An 18,750-nucleotide genomic window follows, 5' to 3' on the forward strand; every position below is an offset into this window, starting at 1 on the left:
ATTGATTGCTTTAATTATAATTAAGCGTATAATTTGGGCGTCGTCACTATGCAGACCAATAAAACCATCAGGGTATCGAAGTGTATGCAAAACACTATTCGGACCAATAAAATCATCATGATATTTATATTATGCACAAAATGCATGAATATGTATGTATGCGAACTAGCAACCTTACAAGTAATATGTATATAACCGTACCTCCTCCGTACCATAACCATAACAACAATATCAACCCGACAATTACTACATTTGATGACCACAACAATATATACACCACCTCATATTTTCAAATTTGATACAACATCGACATTATCAAATATAATTTTTTTACAAGAATAACACTAATAATAATTTGACTCTTCGATAACATGTTAGACCATACCCTTATTTCAACAATCAATAATAAGTGTATATGTTGATACAATTAGACTACTTTTTTATGATGATGCATGTGTATGATGAGTTCAACCATACCTTTATTTCAACAGTCAACAATGATACATTAACTAAAATACAATCAAAACAAAAGATGTCTACATTTAATAATGTGTATAAATGGTTCATACAAGTGTTGGTACAACTATATTGAGCGAATAGATAGTCTATCCAATCAAATTGAGCCAACAGATGCTACAAATTATTATATTACTAATACATAGTGAATTATTTTAGGGAAACGACATAAATTCTTTCTTAAACTTGTCCTGAAAAATTAGTTACACGCTTAAACTATTATGACGACCTATTACACACCTTTACTATTTAAAACTGAATTTAATACCACCCTGAGACGTGTAACACCACTCTCACAACATGCAGTGTATTACACTCGCTGCTACATAAGCACTACGTCAGTGCCACGTCAGATTTTATAATTTCTTATATTCTTTTTGTTTTGTTTTCTTTATTAATTAACTTTCTTTTTGTTAACTCTATTTAACACTAATTAATTCATAAAATTCTCTAATAATTATATATTCTTTATCACTAAATTCCACCCACTTTATCTCTAATCTTATCGGAAAAATCATTCATTTGATTTATATCGCGATTTTCTTTGTCTTCTCCGGCAAGAACAACCAACTCATCACCACCATAAGCCTACCTCCATTCGTTGTTCTTATCCGACAAACCATTAGCCACAAAACAATCACCTAAACCACCACAAAACAACCACTTAAAATTCAAATCAATCACCAAAAAACACCAAATCAGACCTCATTATCTTATCCCTTTGCAATTTTATTCTTTTGATTTCTTTTGCAGGTGTGTTGGCGAGCTCAAAGCTTCAGCCATGGCTCTGATGAAGTTCCAAAGAGCTCCACACTTCCAGATCTGAACAACCAACAAATAACCACAACCAACAACACCAGTACTACACTCTCGTTGTTGTGAATCTTCGAGGTTGTGATGAAAATTAAAGAATGAAGAAGAAGGGCAATGGGTGGGGAAGGAAGATTTTGATTTTTTAATTATTTTTTTAAAGGGTAATGGGTTGGGAAGGAAGATTTTGATTTTTTTTTAACTTTAATTTTTTCTGACGCGCTAGTATTTTATTTATTTTTTATTATTTTGCCACGTCAGTTTTAAGGAGTAAATAAATTCACTTTTAAGTAGTAAATGTGTGTAATAGATCGTTATGATAGTTTAAGTGTGTAACTAATTTTTTGGGACAAGTTCAAGGGGAAATATATATTTTTCTCATTATTTTATTAGTGATACACCACGAATTTCAGAAAGTTGTATCATATACAACACAAATTTCAGAAAGCTATATCACTAATACAATAAATTTCAAAACAATTGCTGTAAATCAAAATTAGATAAACTATAACTACTAATAAAAATTATGATCTAAACTATCGTTATTTATGAAATTTTCTATTATTTTTCTAATAACTAAAATAAATAAGAGTAATTTTAGGAATAACAATCATAAAAATCATATTAGTGCTCTATAACTACGATTTTGCTATTTGCGCCCTATGTTTGCTATGGAGCATCTAATTTGTATAAATCACAACGATTTGTATAAATAAGGTGTTTGTGTCTACGAAAACTGTGTTTGTAGATGTATATGTTCTTTGTGTTAGGCTAGAGTGACGAGCAATATTAGGAGAGAGAAAGAAGAGAGGCGAGCGAGAGAAGACATAGAGTGGAGAGATGTGAATTGTATATGTATATCAACTAGATAATTATATATATGTAACTACTATGTATATGTATCAATGATTGTGTTTGTATAATTGCATAAAATTTGAATTTGTATATGATTGAATCGAGTTAAAATATTTGTATTTATTTATCAAATATCTCTCACTTTATATAAACACAAATTGTATATTGTTTTTGTATAATTTGTATTTGTATAAAGCGAGAGAGAGAGAAAAAAATAAAAGAGAACTGGGTAGAGGAAGATTTGTATTGGTATTATTATAAGTGTATAGGACGGAGAGATATGTATTTGTATTTGTATACACAATCTCTCTTGCTTTATACAAACACCAACACAATTTATACATTTGTGATTATATAAAAGTGAGAGAGGCGAGGGGGAGAATTGAGGCGAGCGAGATTCAGGGGAGAGAGGTGAGAATGACAATGTGTTTGCTAAGAATTAAAATTAAATGAAACTGTAACTATAACATTTATTTTGAATTAATAGTTTGCTATAATTCACAATTTTTCCCAAATAAATATAGGGGAAACTAAGCAAATACCCATAAAAGCAAAATAATTACAAACATATACCCTTTTATATTCATATCCTACTAAATAATTACACTACATACCCCAACTAATTTCACTTAACTGATACTAAATCAATATCATATACTGTATTGATATTATTAAGACTGATAATTTCTCTTAACTGATACTAAATCAGTATCATATACTGTATTTGTATCATTAAGGATGATAGTTTCGCTTAATTGATACGAAATCAATATATATATGTTGTATTGGTATCATCAAAGTTTCTTGTTCAGAAATTACTCATTAGTCAATAAGAGTGTGTGTGTGTATATATATATATATGTTATCTTAAAAGCATGGACTCCTTACTTGAATGTTAAATTACTATAATATCCCTAACTTAGGTTGTGACTTTTTCGATGAGTTGTGACTTTTACGATAAGTTGTGACTTCTTTCAAAGGGTTGTGATTTTTCGATGAGTTATGACTTTTCCAAAGAGTTGTGACTTTTTCTATAAGTTGTGACTTTTCCAAAGGGTTGTGACTTCTAGGAAAAGTCACTTTGTTGATGAGTTGTGACTTTTCCGATAAGTTGTGACTTTTTTCAAAGGGTTGTGATTTTTCGGTGCGTTGTGACTTTTCCAAAGAGTCGTGAATTTTTCAATATGTTGTGACTTTTCCAAAGGTTTGTGACTTCTCGGAAAGGTAATGACTTTTCAGATAAGACTTAAAAAACACTTGTTCATACTAGTCTTTGTTGACTATAAATAGAGGGGCTTCCTTTAATTTTTGAACCACAATTTTTTTAATCTCCTACTCTTCTTCTTGCATTTTAAAATTTTTTGTGTGATTTATTGTCGTTGAGTGAGTTCGAAGTTTAGCGGAATATGAGGTACCACTATTCTGATGAAGTAAATCGTTCTATCCTAAGAAGGTAAATTTCATAACCTCGAGTACTTGAGGAAAATAATTTTGATGATATAATAATTATTTTTTGCATAATATATATATTAGTATGTAATGTTTCAATATATGAAGTTAACATGATGTAGTCTAAATTCATTTATTTTTGTTAACAATTTCTCTTGTGATGTAAATATATGCTTCTGAACATCTTTTTTCAAAATTATTAAACTTCTCAAGAGTGAAAATATGTGAATATATATGAATCATTCAAAAAATTATCAATTACAAAATAAATTGTATATTCAGTAATATGGAATAAACATTTTTATCTGTCCCTACACTAAATTAAAATCTAATAACTATAAGAAAAAATAGTAACATTAATTAAAAGTCCTATTTATTTATGTACATATAAAATTTATTATAAATACATTTATTGCACATTAATCATTTGTTTATAACATTATAAATTTTCTTAGTTATTACTAATTATTGCAAAGGTTATTCACACTCTTTAACATCATTAGTTATAATATTATGAATTCTCATAGTTATTACATTAATTATTTCTATCTTTCATCTTTTCTTGTATTAACTTTTGACCAATAATTTTTCATATTATTACACCGCCCCTATATATGTGATAACACGATGCTGTTATTTTTTCTGAGATGAATCATGCTTGATTGAATAAATTTAAAATCGATTATAAGAACATGAACTATATATTTGTTGGGTGTAAGATAAACATGTGATTATATATATGATTTCACAGATAGAATATATTCTTTAATTTTAATTTTTAGTTTTTTTGGTAAAACAAAAGAAATCCTTGTCAGTTAACTATGGACAGTCAAATAACTATATTTGGTTTATGTATACAGTCAATTGAGAAGTCTAATATGAGAGCTAACAACAAGAACGTCATGTATTATGTTATAACTTATAAAAGAAATTAATATACAACAATTAGTTCTAAAATTTAAAATGTAATTGTTCTATTCACATGTTCATATGACATCTAAACAGTTTAACGTAGAATACACGTGCAAAACACATCTAGTTAGATGACAAGAAAAATACACAACAAATATCGTCTATAAGGTAATAATATTGAGGTACGACTAATTGCATGATTGAACCTCATCAAATTGAAATAAATATATGCATTATTGCATTTAACTAATAAAATTTTTCATTAACCATCTTCATAGTTTCGCGTGAATAAGAGATATATATGACGATTCACATTGAACATTCACAAAAGAATCTGCAATATTATTTTGTGCAAAGTTTATTATTCAAATCTTCACTTAAATAAGCAATATTATTTACTATAATATATATTTTCTGAGTTGGTAATCACGTGCAACACATGTGTCGAAAAGCTAGTATGTATATATATATATATATATAGGCTTAAGTCATCTGCGGCCCCTTAAAGTTGTCCGTATATTTCACTTGAACACCTTATCTTAGGCTTGTTCCAATTGAACACCTTTTTTAGTAAAAAAAAAAAATACCTATTGAACATTTTTTAACAATCAACTAAAAATAAAAATGGTGTGTTATACACTTGCGGCTGACGTGGCATTGTAACTAATCAAAAAAAGACACGTGGCATTGTCCCATAATAACAATTTAAAAATAAATTAGAAATTAAAATAAAATAAAAAGTATGTTTTCAGCAAAAAAAAAAACCTTTCTTCCTCTTTTTTCTTCATTGCCAGAACAACCCACCCACCCCCGACTTCCGTCCTTCCCTATTATTTTGTTTTTCCTGAACACACGCACAGCGATCGACAATTAAAATTGTGTACACTCCGATAACCATCCTTATTCCACCTTTTTTCCTTTCCATTCTTAATTATATAAGAAAACAACTTCAAATTCATATTAGTTTTATCGGAAAAAATGGAGTTTAGTCGGAATTGTTTTTGACTCAATTTGATTTTATTTTTGATGAATTTCTCTTCACAACTCAAATGAAAATCTTTAACAGTAAACTCTTTTTACTGGTTATTTATTTCATTGATGTTTTTCCGATGAAGTGAACAACGATGATGATATTGATGATAGCGGAATGATGCTAGAAAGAAAGAATGAATGAAGGATTATATGGGAAAGGGGCGTGTGGAAGAATGGTCGCAAAGGAATTTGGCCGACGAGGTTCAAGTATTTTGAATTGAGACTTTCAATTGGGGAAGATGAGTTGGAGAAGACAACTGGGGTTTTTTTTTTTAAAAAAAATTATGTTCAGATTATGAATTTTCTTATGTTGATATGTCCATTTTTTATTGTTAGCAAAAAAAGAATCTGGCTTCACGCGCGTACTTACAATTGTATTACACTTATAATGACATGTCATCAAAAAGTATTTAATAGGTACACATTTTGAACGGTAGAGGTGTTCAATAGGAACAACCTCTAGTTGAAGTGTTTAAGTGAAATATACAGATAACTTTAAGGGGCCGCATATGACTTAAGCATATAGATATATATATATATATACTGATCTAGTATCAAATTAAATGAAATTATCAGTCTTAATGATACCAATACAATATATAATATTGATTTAGTATCAGTTAAACCAAAATTATCAGCCTTAATGAAAGGGATATGAAGTGTAATTATTTATGAAGGAATATGTATTTCTTGAATTACTTTGAATTTGAGTATGAACATGTAATTATTTTGAATTTTATGACGCATTTTTCCTAATAACTAAGCTTAGAGAGTCCAGCCCAGGAAATATATGGGCCAGTCCAAAAGGCAGTGGTCACAAACTGACAAAAGCATAGTAGACGTTACAGAAAAGAACAAATCCTCTTTTTCGGAGTTTGAAATCCACCATTTTCATAGCCATACAGAGAGTACACAAACCGCAGCCATTGCAATCTGTTGCCCTATCTTACTACTTCATACAGATCGCAATCTTCACATTAGCAGCTATTTTCTCTACTGCAAAATCAGAAAATGGAGAAAAAGCTCAAGGATAAGAAATGGAGTTATGAAAAGAGAAGCCCTTTGCAAGATCTGAATGTTATTCCCAGATGTAAAAGCAAGAGTAGCACCATTGAAGCTCCAAGAGGTCGTCTTCCTTTTCTCATCTCTTCAAATTCTTCTTCTTCGTCTTCGTCTTCTTCCTCATCATATTCTTCTTCTAGTACGCATTTACACAGAACACTGAAAGTTTCTTCGAGAAATTCAAATCCAGTGCCTAAATCTACACGTTTGAGATCTAAATCCACCAACGAGAATGATTTACCAAGACCCATTACGCAAAAACCCAAAAAGAACCTTCCTTTTCTATCTGGGAAGAAACCCATCTCCCGAAAGTCAAATCTGAGCAATCCTGTGAAGAAATCGTCATATGGGTCGGTTAGACTGGGTGTTAAACCCAAGAGTTTGAAGCAAAAGGTGGAAGGAAAAGGCTCAGGTGAGCAAATTCAGCTTTTGGATTTTGATTGTAATTTGACTAGTTTTGAGAATTGTACACCTCTTGGTAAATTAGCATCTGGTTCTGGTATTGATTGTGCAACTTTAGATCATACTTGTAATGTAGAGAACTCAAATACAACTAGTAATACTACAAAAACACCTCCCATTGAGGCTTCAGTGTCACCTGAAATACAATGTGGGCTATCCACTGGGCTGGTTTCAGCTGCAACACCTTGTTATGCTGCTGGCCATGTTCTCTCTGGTGTTACTGATAAAAGGAAGTGTAGGCCTAGAGGTGTTCTCACTATAGGAAACTTAATTGATTCGTCAGATTGCGAAAAAGCCAGTGGCTCATTGGATAGAAAGTGTGAGGGGGCTGGAAGGAATGAGGTACTTAACAAGTCTAGTAGAGATTCTTTGATTCCTTTGCCTGCATTGGCTTCTATGCATTGGCTTTTATCTCCTTGCCGTGAGAATAATGACGTCTGTTGTGAGGGTGAATCTGTTAATGAATTTAGGATGTTGAATGGATTTGTCATGTCTGAGTTGCCGTATTCAACTTCAATATGTTCTGGGAGTACTTCTGATTCAGTACATAACAGAGCTAATTACTGTAATAGTGTAAATACGGATGAAACACGAACTGGTGGAAAAGCTCCGATTGTTTTGTTCTCTCCTGAAAGTACTAAACTTAAAGATCCATCGTCTGACGAGATGGGGAGGACTTTGTTTCCATCTTATCCCCTGGATATATCTTGTTGTCATGATGTGAAGGTCCCGGATGAGTGGAAATGTTCGTGCAGTCTTGTTAGAGAGAATTCTCCCTGCTCTACGGCTTCTTTGAGCAGTGGGAATGTAATTCAAACCCCCAAATCCGATTTGAGCTCAGGCAAGTGTGGTGGCTTTTCATGGTTACATCCAGGTGATCATCGAGACAACCTTGGGGATGAACTTGATTCAGTGGCAGATTTTCTTCACAAAACAAGTTTATCACCTATGACTCAACCGTCAGCTTTAAATCCACCTAATCTGCATTGTAAGTTTAATAGTGCTTCTTGGGTGTCTGACTCCTCATTAGAAAATGTATCACAATCTCAAATGAGAATCTCATGGAGAGATGGGATAGTGAGTCAGACTCTTGAGATTGATGATTTAGATTGCTGCAGATGTTTATCAGATGATGAGAATGGGGGCTACTGTTACACTAATGCAAAGACAAATGTTGGTGTTGAATCCAGTCCCCATGAAGAAAATGATCTTTTACCAGAGAGTGGTTCTCAGTCTCCTGAATTTGTAGAGCACAAACACGAGCTTTCTTGGAATGGAAAGTTAAGATCTCCTCTTCCAGAAGCTAATTCGTGTGCAGAGTCCATACAGACTGAAGGTGGTGGTTTAGTTTCATCTGCAGATTCTGACTGGACCCATTGTTGTAATAATCAGTTGTATCACATTTGATTCTTCATCTGTATTTATTTGAATCGATTCTTAGAAGCAATGTTGCTCTTCTAAGTTTGAGTACTGTTTGTTTGTTGCTATAAATTATACCCTATAAATACTCATTGTCTTCGTCTGAAGTGTTTAGAAAGTTCATTGTTCACATTCTCTTAGTGCAACTCCGCAGATATTGAAATTGTGACAAAATTACACTTCTTATATCTTGTGTTTGGAACTTCTGATGAGCATTGGCATGTCTTTGTAGGTAAAATTTTCATAGACTCGTAGGATAATATATACATATTCTTGCAGGGAACATTGTTCTGAACAGATCAGGCACAATATATCAGCTTGAGAAAAATGATGAGGTATGTTGTATCTAATATGCAACTAAAGATACAAACTTTTAAGACAAAATTCATTGACAGACGCGTAAAGTTGACACAGTTTTGATACTATAGAGGAAGGGGTAGAATTTCACAACACTCAAACAGGAAATCTTTAATCAAGAATGTGGCAGTCAATAGACAACTCACCCCAAAGCTAAATAGGCAAATGAGATTGAAATAAAAGAGCTCTAGAGGCGCCTATGCTTTCTCTCAACTACACCATTTTGTTGTGGGGTAGGAACACAAGAAGTTTGGTGGATAATTCCGTTAGAATTAAAGAAATTTGTTGCTAAATTACTTCTTGCTAACTCGAGCATTTTTCTTACTTTAGTGTTAAAGTGTCTTTCAACCATGACGCATTTTTCTTACTTTAGTGTTAAAGTGTCTTTCAACCTTGACAAGAAAATTTTGAAGCATAAAGAATGCATTGCTCTTGATTTTCAAAAGATATGTCCATGTCCCTCCACTAAAATATATACAATAGTTTTAAAAAAAACATATTTAGTACTATTGTAAGTAGGAGATTTATAGGGTCCCCAAGTGTCTGTGTATGAGCTCAAAGATAGATTTCATTTTCATTTCACTTATAGAAAAAGGAAGTTTGGATTGATAGATACAAGACAAGAAATAGAAGGGTGAAAAGTATTGTTACCAACACAATTAGCATGAACATCTGAATCTAAAGGCTCAGGTGAGATATTCTTGACTTAATAAAGTAGCTGAGAAAATTGATCTTGAGTAAGTTGATAAACTGTAGAAACAATGTCTGTCATATCTTGAGTGTTATCGTAAAACTAGCATTGCTTCTCACATTTCCTTGCGTCTTTTTGGCTCTAATGAACTTAAAATTTGCAGGAAATCCAATTGTCACGATCCGAGCCTATACCCTGGACGTGACCGGCACTCGAGAACCATTGTTGGTCCCCAAGCGAACCCTCATCCTGGATGTCTACAAGCGGAAGACCAACTCAAGCATAAATAAACATCAAATTGAAAGAAACGTTTAAAAATAGGTTACTAAATCTCAAAACTTTGTTGAATATATTGAGTATGAAACATAAGTTTAAATAAAACATCTGAAACTGAAAGACTCTCAAAACTGTCTATCTATGAAGCCTTTACTATACAAAGATGAGTGTCGGGACAAGACCCACGACTCCTCAAAATGTTACTAATACTAACAACTCATAAAATTGAAGTCCTCCAGAAGCAAGGAGGTCTTACTCAAAAGTTGACGAGCAGATGAAGTGATCTCAACAGACTCTTGTTGAGGATCCTAAGAACATGTATTTGCATCATTAAAAGATGCAGGTCGAATAACATCGGTACATTGAATGTACGATTATGTAATATAGCTGAATAACAAATAACTGAATGAAAAGAATACAATATATATATATATACTCAACTGAATGTAAAGAAATAAATGAGAGAAATCACTAAATCTTTACATAAATACTTACTCATTTCTGAACTCAACATATTAAGTGATATAATCAAAATACACTTTTAACTTTATTTGAGAGATTCTATAACCGACAACCATCACTATGAGCGACGTGATGATACAACGTCTCGCCCATGCTACCAGAACCGTCCTATACCTTGCCGGAGTATAGGACATCCTCAACTAAGTGGATCCACTAAGCTATGCTTAAAAGCAATAAGAAATCATCTAAAAAGTATGATCCTTTACCCATGTTGGCATACATGGTTTATGAAGATTTTGAGTTGTCTGAACTCATCCCCATATCGGTGCTCAATACTACTCCTAATAATATACATAACTCATGCTCATATGTCTAAAAAACATAGTTCTTCCTCAATTTGAGATAATTTCTCAAAAGATCCTCTTAAAAGAGGTAAGTGCTCTTGAAATATCTTTGAACTCATAACTCAGTTAGAAATCAAAGTTTCTCTTTTATCAATGTAAAAATTGATACCTTGAGAAATACTTACTTCCCTTATACTCTTACTCAATTCATACATAAAAACTCTTTCTAAAAAATATATCAAAATCATATTGTGATATGATCATTGATGACTCGAGAAGTCATACTGCATAAACATTGATGGTATATCTAGATATCATACTGCTTAAACATTGATGACATACTCGATTGTCATACTAATCATGTTTTAGAAAAAAAAAATTCTTCTCAAAACTCATCTTTACTTTCTCAAAATTTCTATTTAAGACTCAAGTCTTGGCTTTAAAAAGCTTCTCAAGATTTATAACTCAATTCATAGGATTCATGCGAAATTATGGACATGAACGACTCAACTCAGGGATCTTAATAGCAATATGGAAACTCAGTACTCAGAACTCAAGAACTCGAAACTCAGAACTCAACGATACTACTCCTCTCAAGAGTACTCACTTCATAGGTTTCATTCGGAATTATGGACATGAATGAATCAACTCAAGGATCTCAATAACAATATATAAAACTCAATATTCAGAACTCAAGAACTTAGAACTCAACGATACTACTCATCTCAAGAAATGCATAGGGTTCATGATGAAATATAAACATGAACGAATGAACTCAAGAATCTCAATGAATAACGTATAACAATTCAATAATTAGGAAAAAAATTTCAAAAAGAATCAGGAACTCAAGAACTCAAGAACTCAAAATCAACTCATCTCAAGAATATTCAAATCTAGGGATAGAATCCTAGATTACTCTTTTACTGATTTTAAAGTAGATGTAGGGCGTGAGGATGAACTAGTCCAACACTATGATAGGTTTACATACCTGAAAGAACAAGGTTCTTGAAGAAGAACTTGATTAGAATCCCTGAAACCCTAGCTTGAAGGAGAACAATCAAGAAAAATCTTTCTTAAGATTCTTGAATTAGTTTCTTGAAATCTCTATGGCCAAGAATTATGATTTTCATTAGTGATTCATAATTGTATGGAGGAATTTGAGTTGGAAAGAATGAAATTCTTGGAGAAAGACTTACCTTGAAGAAGAATCTTGTAAAAGATTGAAAGAATCTTGAATATAGTCTTCTACTTTGATTTTTCCTTAGGGTATTGCCTTAGGGTATGAGAGAGAAGAGAATGATGGATTAAGAGATGAAAATCTGATTGTTTCGGGTCTATAATTAGTCAAGAAATTCGTTTAGGGTTTTCGTAGAGGTAAAAAGATTAAAAACGACCCTTTTCATTGTTTTTTCGTCGGCTAATTCGTCACTTTTACCGTAGTAGATTACTAAGATAGTCATAAGTTTTTACTCGAAACTTGGATTGTTACGAAATTGGTGGTGTTGGAAAGAAGATTCAAATACCTTTAATTTGATAGGTTATGGGTCACATAAATCTTTATATTCTAAGAGATATGATCGTTTGAAGTTGACCCAAGTAGAATCTTACATCAAAACTTAATCTGTAAGGAAAGTTTCAACTCAACTTTGTGCTAGGAGATTCTAGGGAACTTAATTGACATCCAAAATCATTCCCACACTAATGAATTGACCTTTACACATATGTGCAATTCGAGAATCACCCGGTACAATCTTATTCACAAATAAAGAATGATCTGGGTCTTAACTTAAAAATTTTCGGGGTGTTACACCAATGATTTTGTAACACTTATTCATTGAATGTCCAGGTTTCCTTCAGTTGGAACACACTAAATCACTTTTTTTTTCTTGAAATTAGTTTGTCTATGAAATGATAACTGGTAGCCAAGAATGATGCATAATTTCTTAAAAAATGTGAGTTAATAGCCATCTCTCTTTTCCTATCAAGCAAGACTAACAAATGAAACATGAATTATCATAGCGGACAAATGCAGTAGCCTCCAAATATGCTACAGAAAAAAATTTATTTTTCTTCTGCATAGCTTACCAACATTTGACTTCAAGGAAAGCAGAAAAAATCGGCCAAGGAAATTGGCACATGTATATCCAATTTCTTCCAAATCTTGCCAACCTTTGACATTGTAAGATTTGTCAAGTTTGGAACATGGGGATAGACCCCACGATCCCCCCATCCAAACCTATTCACTTGAAGGAGGTAACTCTAAGTTTCTAGCTTGAGTGCATGCCGACAAGTTCTTTGCATAATTTGAACTTGTCTCTCGATACCACCTTAGTCAGCATATTTGAAGGGTTTTCACTAGTAGGGATTTCCATTACCTGTATAGATCCGTCCTCTATCTTTTCCCGAATCCAATGATATTTCACATCGATATGCTTTGTACTTGCATGATACATGGTGTTCTTGCTCAAATCTATTGTACTTTGACTGTAACAATGGACGACATACTCGTTCTGATGAAATCTAAGTTCTTGAAGATATCGTTTCAGCCATACCATCTCTTTGCCAGCTTCAGTAGCAACAATATACTCTACTTCAATTGTAGAATGTCACTCCTCGTGCCTACACCCTGGGCGGGACTGACACTCGAGAACTATTGCTGGCCCCAAGCAAACCCTTGGTCTGGCTTACTTACTCAGCGGAAGACTTTAAGCATTAAGAAAAGAACTCAAATGCAAGATAATCAATTGTCTCAAACTAAACTCATAGTGTTTTAGAAATAAACATTTAACTTAGCCAAAGTGGCAACTCAAATCTGAACATAAGACAATAACAATGTAAAGACAAATGACTAACTGACTGCCTATCTATGAAGACTCTAAAACAAAGAGGGATGTCGGGACAAGACCCCTGATTATCTTAACAACTAAAGTACTAAAGCAATGTAAAGGGATCCTCCGGAAGCAAGGAGGCTCACCAACAACTCTGGAGCTCAACTAGAATCAATGATGTGCTGGATGCTGATCCTGGTTTCCTGTGTTTGCATCATTAAAATATGCAGGCCAAATTACATCAGTACATAGAATGTACAAGTATGCGAGGGGAATTCTAAAACAAGACATAAGCTTGAAAGAAACTGAAAGAACAAACCTGGTCTCAACTGAACTGAACTGAACTGAACTTATTTCAATATAAAGTAATAATATAAATGCAATATAAAGAAAAGCTTTTGAAACATGGATATCAACTTTGTGTATTTAGGAATACAATAGTAACTCTGATGTGTATGCAAAGATACAATAAAACTCTTAGATGTATATAATAATACAAAATAATACTGTTGTGGAAGTTTCTCTAACCAACAACCATCACTTAAGAGCTATTGTAATGATACAACATTTTGCCTCACGCTGCCAAGGTCGTCTTATACCTTGCCGAGGGTATAAAACCTGACTACTAAGTGGATCTACTAGTCTATGCTAAAAAGCACTAAAGGAATCATCTAAAAAGTATGACCCCTTTCTACCCATGATGGCTACATGGTTTATGGGGGCTGGGAGTTTTCTGAACTCTCCCCCATATCGATGCTCAATAGTACTCCCAAAATATGATATTAGCTCTTATGTTTAAAAACATACTTCTTTCTGTGATTTGAGATAATTGCTCAAAAACTTAACTCAAAGGCTATCTTGGAGATCAAAGTTTCCCCTCTTGCATAATTGTGAAAGCGTTTACTCTTTTTTGAAAACTAGCTTAAAGGCTCTTTGGAAATCAAGATTTCCTTCTCTTGTTTAAATGTGAAAACATTTTAAACTCTTTGGGAATACATATTCCCCATATACTTTTGAAGAAATGAACTTCAATCTTTACTCTTTACTCTTTACTCTTTACTCAACTTGAACTTTAAGTCTTAAAACAAAGTTCAAACATTTGGAAAAGACTTTTGGAAAACTCTAAGAACTTTTCTTGACTTGACTCTTACTTCTCTTGACTTTGATCTTAACTTTCGTTGAATTGGATTATGGATTCAAGGTTCATGATCTTATGTTTATGGATGATTTCATGATGTTTAGACGTACCTTAGAGTGTTGGAATCAACTAGAAAACATAGGTACGTTGCTAAGGAACTAGTACGTCAAGATGGGGGGAAAATGGGAAGAACTGGCGTCCATGGCGCTCTGAGAGGCGCGGGGCGCCAGCCTTAAAACTCCAGAGGCTGGGGTGGGGCATTCTGGCTAGCGTGGCGTCCGAGAGCCCAAACTTTAGCGGCCCCTTCTTGGGCCTCTAAGAGGGGCGGCGCCCCATGCCCATGCCCAGGTGCACTCCGACCTTTCTCCTTCATTTTCATCTCTAAACCCCCTATTTCAACTTAGTTCTTTCCCCAAACACTTAGAATCAACTATACCATCAATATATGCAAGATTCTATTCAAATTCACACCCTAAAATCACGAATTTGGATCAACAACTCCTCAACAATTTCAACGAATCAAGAACTCAATAGAACTTCAACAAAACCCATCAATTACATAAATTTGCTGAAATAAATCATGATTGGCGTGTGGGTGAACTAACCCAACGCTATGTGATCTCACATACCTCTTAGGGATCACCCCTTGATGAAATCCACAAGCGATTCTTGAGGAACTTGACGATTCTTGCTTCTTCTCCTCTCTTCTCTTTTTTCTAAGCCCTAGCGTGAACTTCAACTTTTTTATACTGGTCTAATTTTGATTAGACCCCATATAAACTCCTAAAAATTAAATTAAATAATTTGGTAAGGAAAAGACCAAACTACCCTTCCAAAATCCGGATTAGACTTTCCTTATTTGAACTGCCCAACTTCAAATGGACATGTCTCACTCATACGACTCGAAATTGAGTAAACTCGACGGCGTTGGAAAGATTATTACAAGATCTTTCCTAAGATATCTGGAAGAACACATAAATCATTTTGTTCTAGGAGTTATGGTCGTTTGAAGTTGACCAAAAACTCAAACTTAACATAACTTGAGAAAATTTTCCAAATTTTCATTCTTTCCCAAAGCAACTCTTTCTAATTCTATCTCTTTCTAGTTCTTGCAAATAGCGAGGTGTTACAATATCTCCCCCTTGGGAACATTCGTCCTTAAATGAGATTACTCTTAATAAGCTAAAGGTGTAACATTTAACATTCAGCTTAAACACCCAACAAGCAATGCAATTACAATATGCTAACTTATAAATTAAAGAGTACTAAGAAGAGAATTAGTACCTTGCTCTGGAACTTCTCCGGATTAGAAGAGACGTGGATATCTCTTATTCATATCTTCTTCAGCTTCCCAAGTAACCTTCCCAACAAACTGGTTCCTCCAAAGAACTTTGACCGATGCTACCTCTTCTCAACTTACGAACTTGGTGATTTAGAATCTGAACCAGAATCTCTTCATAAAATAAGCTATCATTGATCCCAATATCTTCAGTTGGTATGATAAATGAAGGATCTCTCATGCACTTATTCAACATGGAAATGTGAAATACCGGATGAACCACTGCTAACTCTTGGGGTAGCTCCAACTCATAAGCTACATTACGATCCTCTTGGATATTCTGTAAGGACTAATATACCGGGGACTAAGCTTCCCCTTCTTACCAAATCTCATAACACCCTTCATGGGTGATACTTTCAAGTAGACCCAATCATCTACTTCAAACTCTAACTTCCTTCTCTTAACATCAGTGTAGGATTTCTAACGACTCTGCATTGTTTTCAACCTTTCTTCAATCACTTTTACCTTCTCCATAGCTTGATGAACTAAATCTGGTCCTATCAACCCATATTCACCAACTTCAAACCATCCAATAGGAGATCTGCATCTTCTCCCATAAAGAGCTTTATAAAGAGCCATTTGGATGCTAGAGTAGTAACTATTGTTGTAAGCGAACTCACTAAGAGGTAGGTGATCATCCCAATTACCTTTGAAATCAATCACACAAGCCCTCAACATTAACTCTAAGGTTTGAATAGTGCGCTCTGCTTGCCTATCTGTCTGAGGATGAAAAGCAGTACTTAAGTTCACCTTTGAACCCAAGCCTTTTTGGAATGACTTCCAAAACTCTGCAATAAATTGTGCACCTCTATCTGAAATAATGGAGACCGTAACTCCATGAAGTCTAAATAATTCTTGAATATACAACTTGGCATAGTCCTCTACTGAATGGGTAGTTTTTACCGACAGAAAATGGGATGATTTTGTCATTCTATCAACAATCACCCAAATATAATCATGTTGCCTGCGAGACCTTGGTAAGCCTATGATGAAATCCATATTGATCATCTCCAATTTCCATTTCGGAAGTTCTATATTCTGATCCATACCACCGGGCCTTCGGTGCTCTACTTTAACTTGTTGGCAATTTGGACACTTAGCAACAAATTCTGCAATGCCCTTCTTCATACTACTCCACCAATAGACTTCTCTCAAGTCGCGATACATCTTTGTGGACCCCGGATGAATGGAATATCTGGAGCCATGATCCTTTCTTGGAGTTCATCCACCCTTGGTACACACAATCTACCTTGATACCTCAATACACCATCTCCCCCTTGTTCAAAAGCCATTACTTTTTGCTTATGAACATTTGCCTTTAATTCAAGCAAAATGGGATCTTGGTCTTGCTTCTCTTTAACTTCAGACACTAAAGATGATTCAGCCTCATTCATCACCACTACTTCTCCTTCTATGTAATCCATTAGTCGGACTCCTAAGCGTGCAAGTCTATACACATCTCTTGCTAGCTCTTTCTTATCTTCCTCAAAATGGGCGGTACTACCCATAGACAACCTGCTCAAGGCATCAACAACTACATTAGCCTTACCTGGGTGATAAAGAATACTCATGTCATTATCATTGAGTAATTCTAACCACCTCATTTGTCTGAGATTAAGCTCTTTCTGAGTGAACACATACTGAAGGCTCTTGTGATCGGTGAACACATCCACATGAACAACATAAAGATAATGGCGCCATATTTTCAAAGCAAAAACTACGACTGCCAACTCTAGATCATGGGTTGGGTAGTTTCTCTCATGAACTTTCAACTGTCTAGAGGCATAAGCTATAACTTTTCCATTCTGCATTAACACACAACCCAAACCAACTCTAGACGCATCACAATAAACAACAAAGTCTTGCATACCTTTTGGTAAGGTTAACACTAGGGCAGTAGTCAACCTCTTTTTCAATACCTGAAAGCTTTTCTCACAAGCTTCAAACCATTGAAACTTCACTATTTTCTGAGTCAACTTGGTCAAATGGGATGAAATAGAAGAGAGCCCCTCTACGAACCTTCTATAATAACCAGCCAACCCCAAGAAACTCCTAATATCAGTTGAAGATGTGGATCTAGGCCAATTCTGCACGACCTCTATTTTTTGGGTATCAACTTTAAGTCCCTCTCCAGACATAATGTGGCCTAAGAATGACACATACTCAAGCCAAAACTCACACTTATAGAACTTGGCATATAACTCTCTATACTTTAAAGTCTGGAGAATTATTCTGAGATGGATAGCATGATCTTCTTCATTCCTCGAATAGATTAGTATGTCATCAATAAATACGATAACAAACATATATAAATAAAGCTTGAATACTCTACTCTTAAGGTCCATGAACGCTGCAGGCATATTAGTTAAACCGACGACATGACCAGAAACTCATAATGACCATAATGGGTCCTGAAAGCTGTCTTTGGAATATCACATTCCGTTACTCTTAACTGATGGTAGCCAGATCTGAGGTCTATCTTAGAGAAACAGGTGGCACCCTGAAGTTGATCGAAAAGATCATCAATCCTTGGGAGAGGATACTTATTCTTAATGGTAACCTTGTTCAACTGACGGTAATCTATACACATCTTAACGGAACCATCCTTATTCCTCACAAACAAGATTGGAGCACCCTAAGGTGAGACACTTGGTCGAATAAAGCCCTTATCTAAGAGATCTTTCAACTGTTCTTTCAACTCTTTTAACTCTGATGGAGCCATCCTATATGGTAGAATAGATATAGGGTGAGTATTGGGAAGAAGGTCTATACCCAAGTCTATCTCTCTATCAGGAGGG

General features: G+C 34.2%; 1 protein-coding gene across 1 annotated transcript; it reads left to right on the forward strand.

Annotated features, from left to right (window-relative positions):
* Positions 1-6,537: 6,537 nt before the first annotated feature.
* On the forward strand, positions 6,538-8,647 carry LOC125823494 (uncharacterized). The gene has a single exon (XM_049502872.1). The coding sequence runs from the start codon at positions 6,586-6,588 to the stop codon at positions 8,503-8,505; it is 1,920 nt and encodes a 639-aa protein (XP_049358829.1). The 5' UTR covers positions 6,538-6,585; the 3' UTR covers positions 8,506-8,647.
* The last annotated feature ends 10,103 nt before the right edge of the window (positions 8,648-18,750 follow it).

The sequence above is a fragment of the Solanum verrucosum genome, unplaced genomic scaffold, assembly GCF_900185275.1.
Source record: "Solanum verrucosum unplaced genomic scaffold, falcon-dt-bn FXZP01000012.1, whole genome shotgun sequence".
NCBI lineage: Eukaryota > Viridiplantae > Streptophyta > Magnoliopsida > Solanales > Solanaceae > Solanum > Solanum verrucosum.

Coding starts and splice junctions, on each gene's coding strand:
- LOC125823494 (XM_049502872.1), top strand. CDS start 6,586: ATGGAGAAAAAGCTCAAGGATAAGAAATGGAGTTATGAAAAGAGAAGC.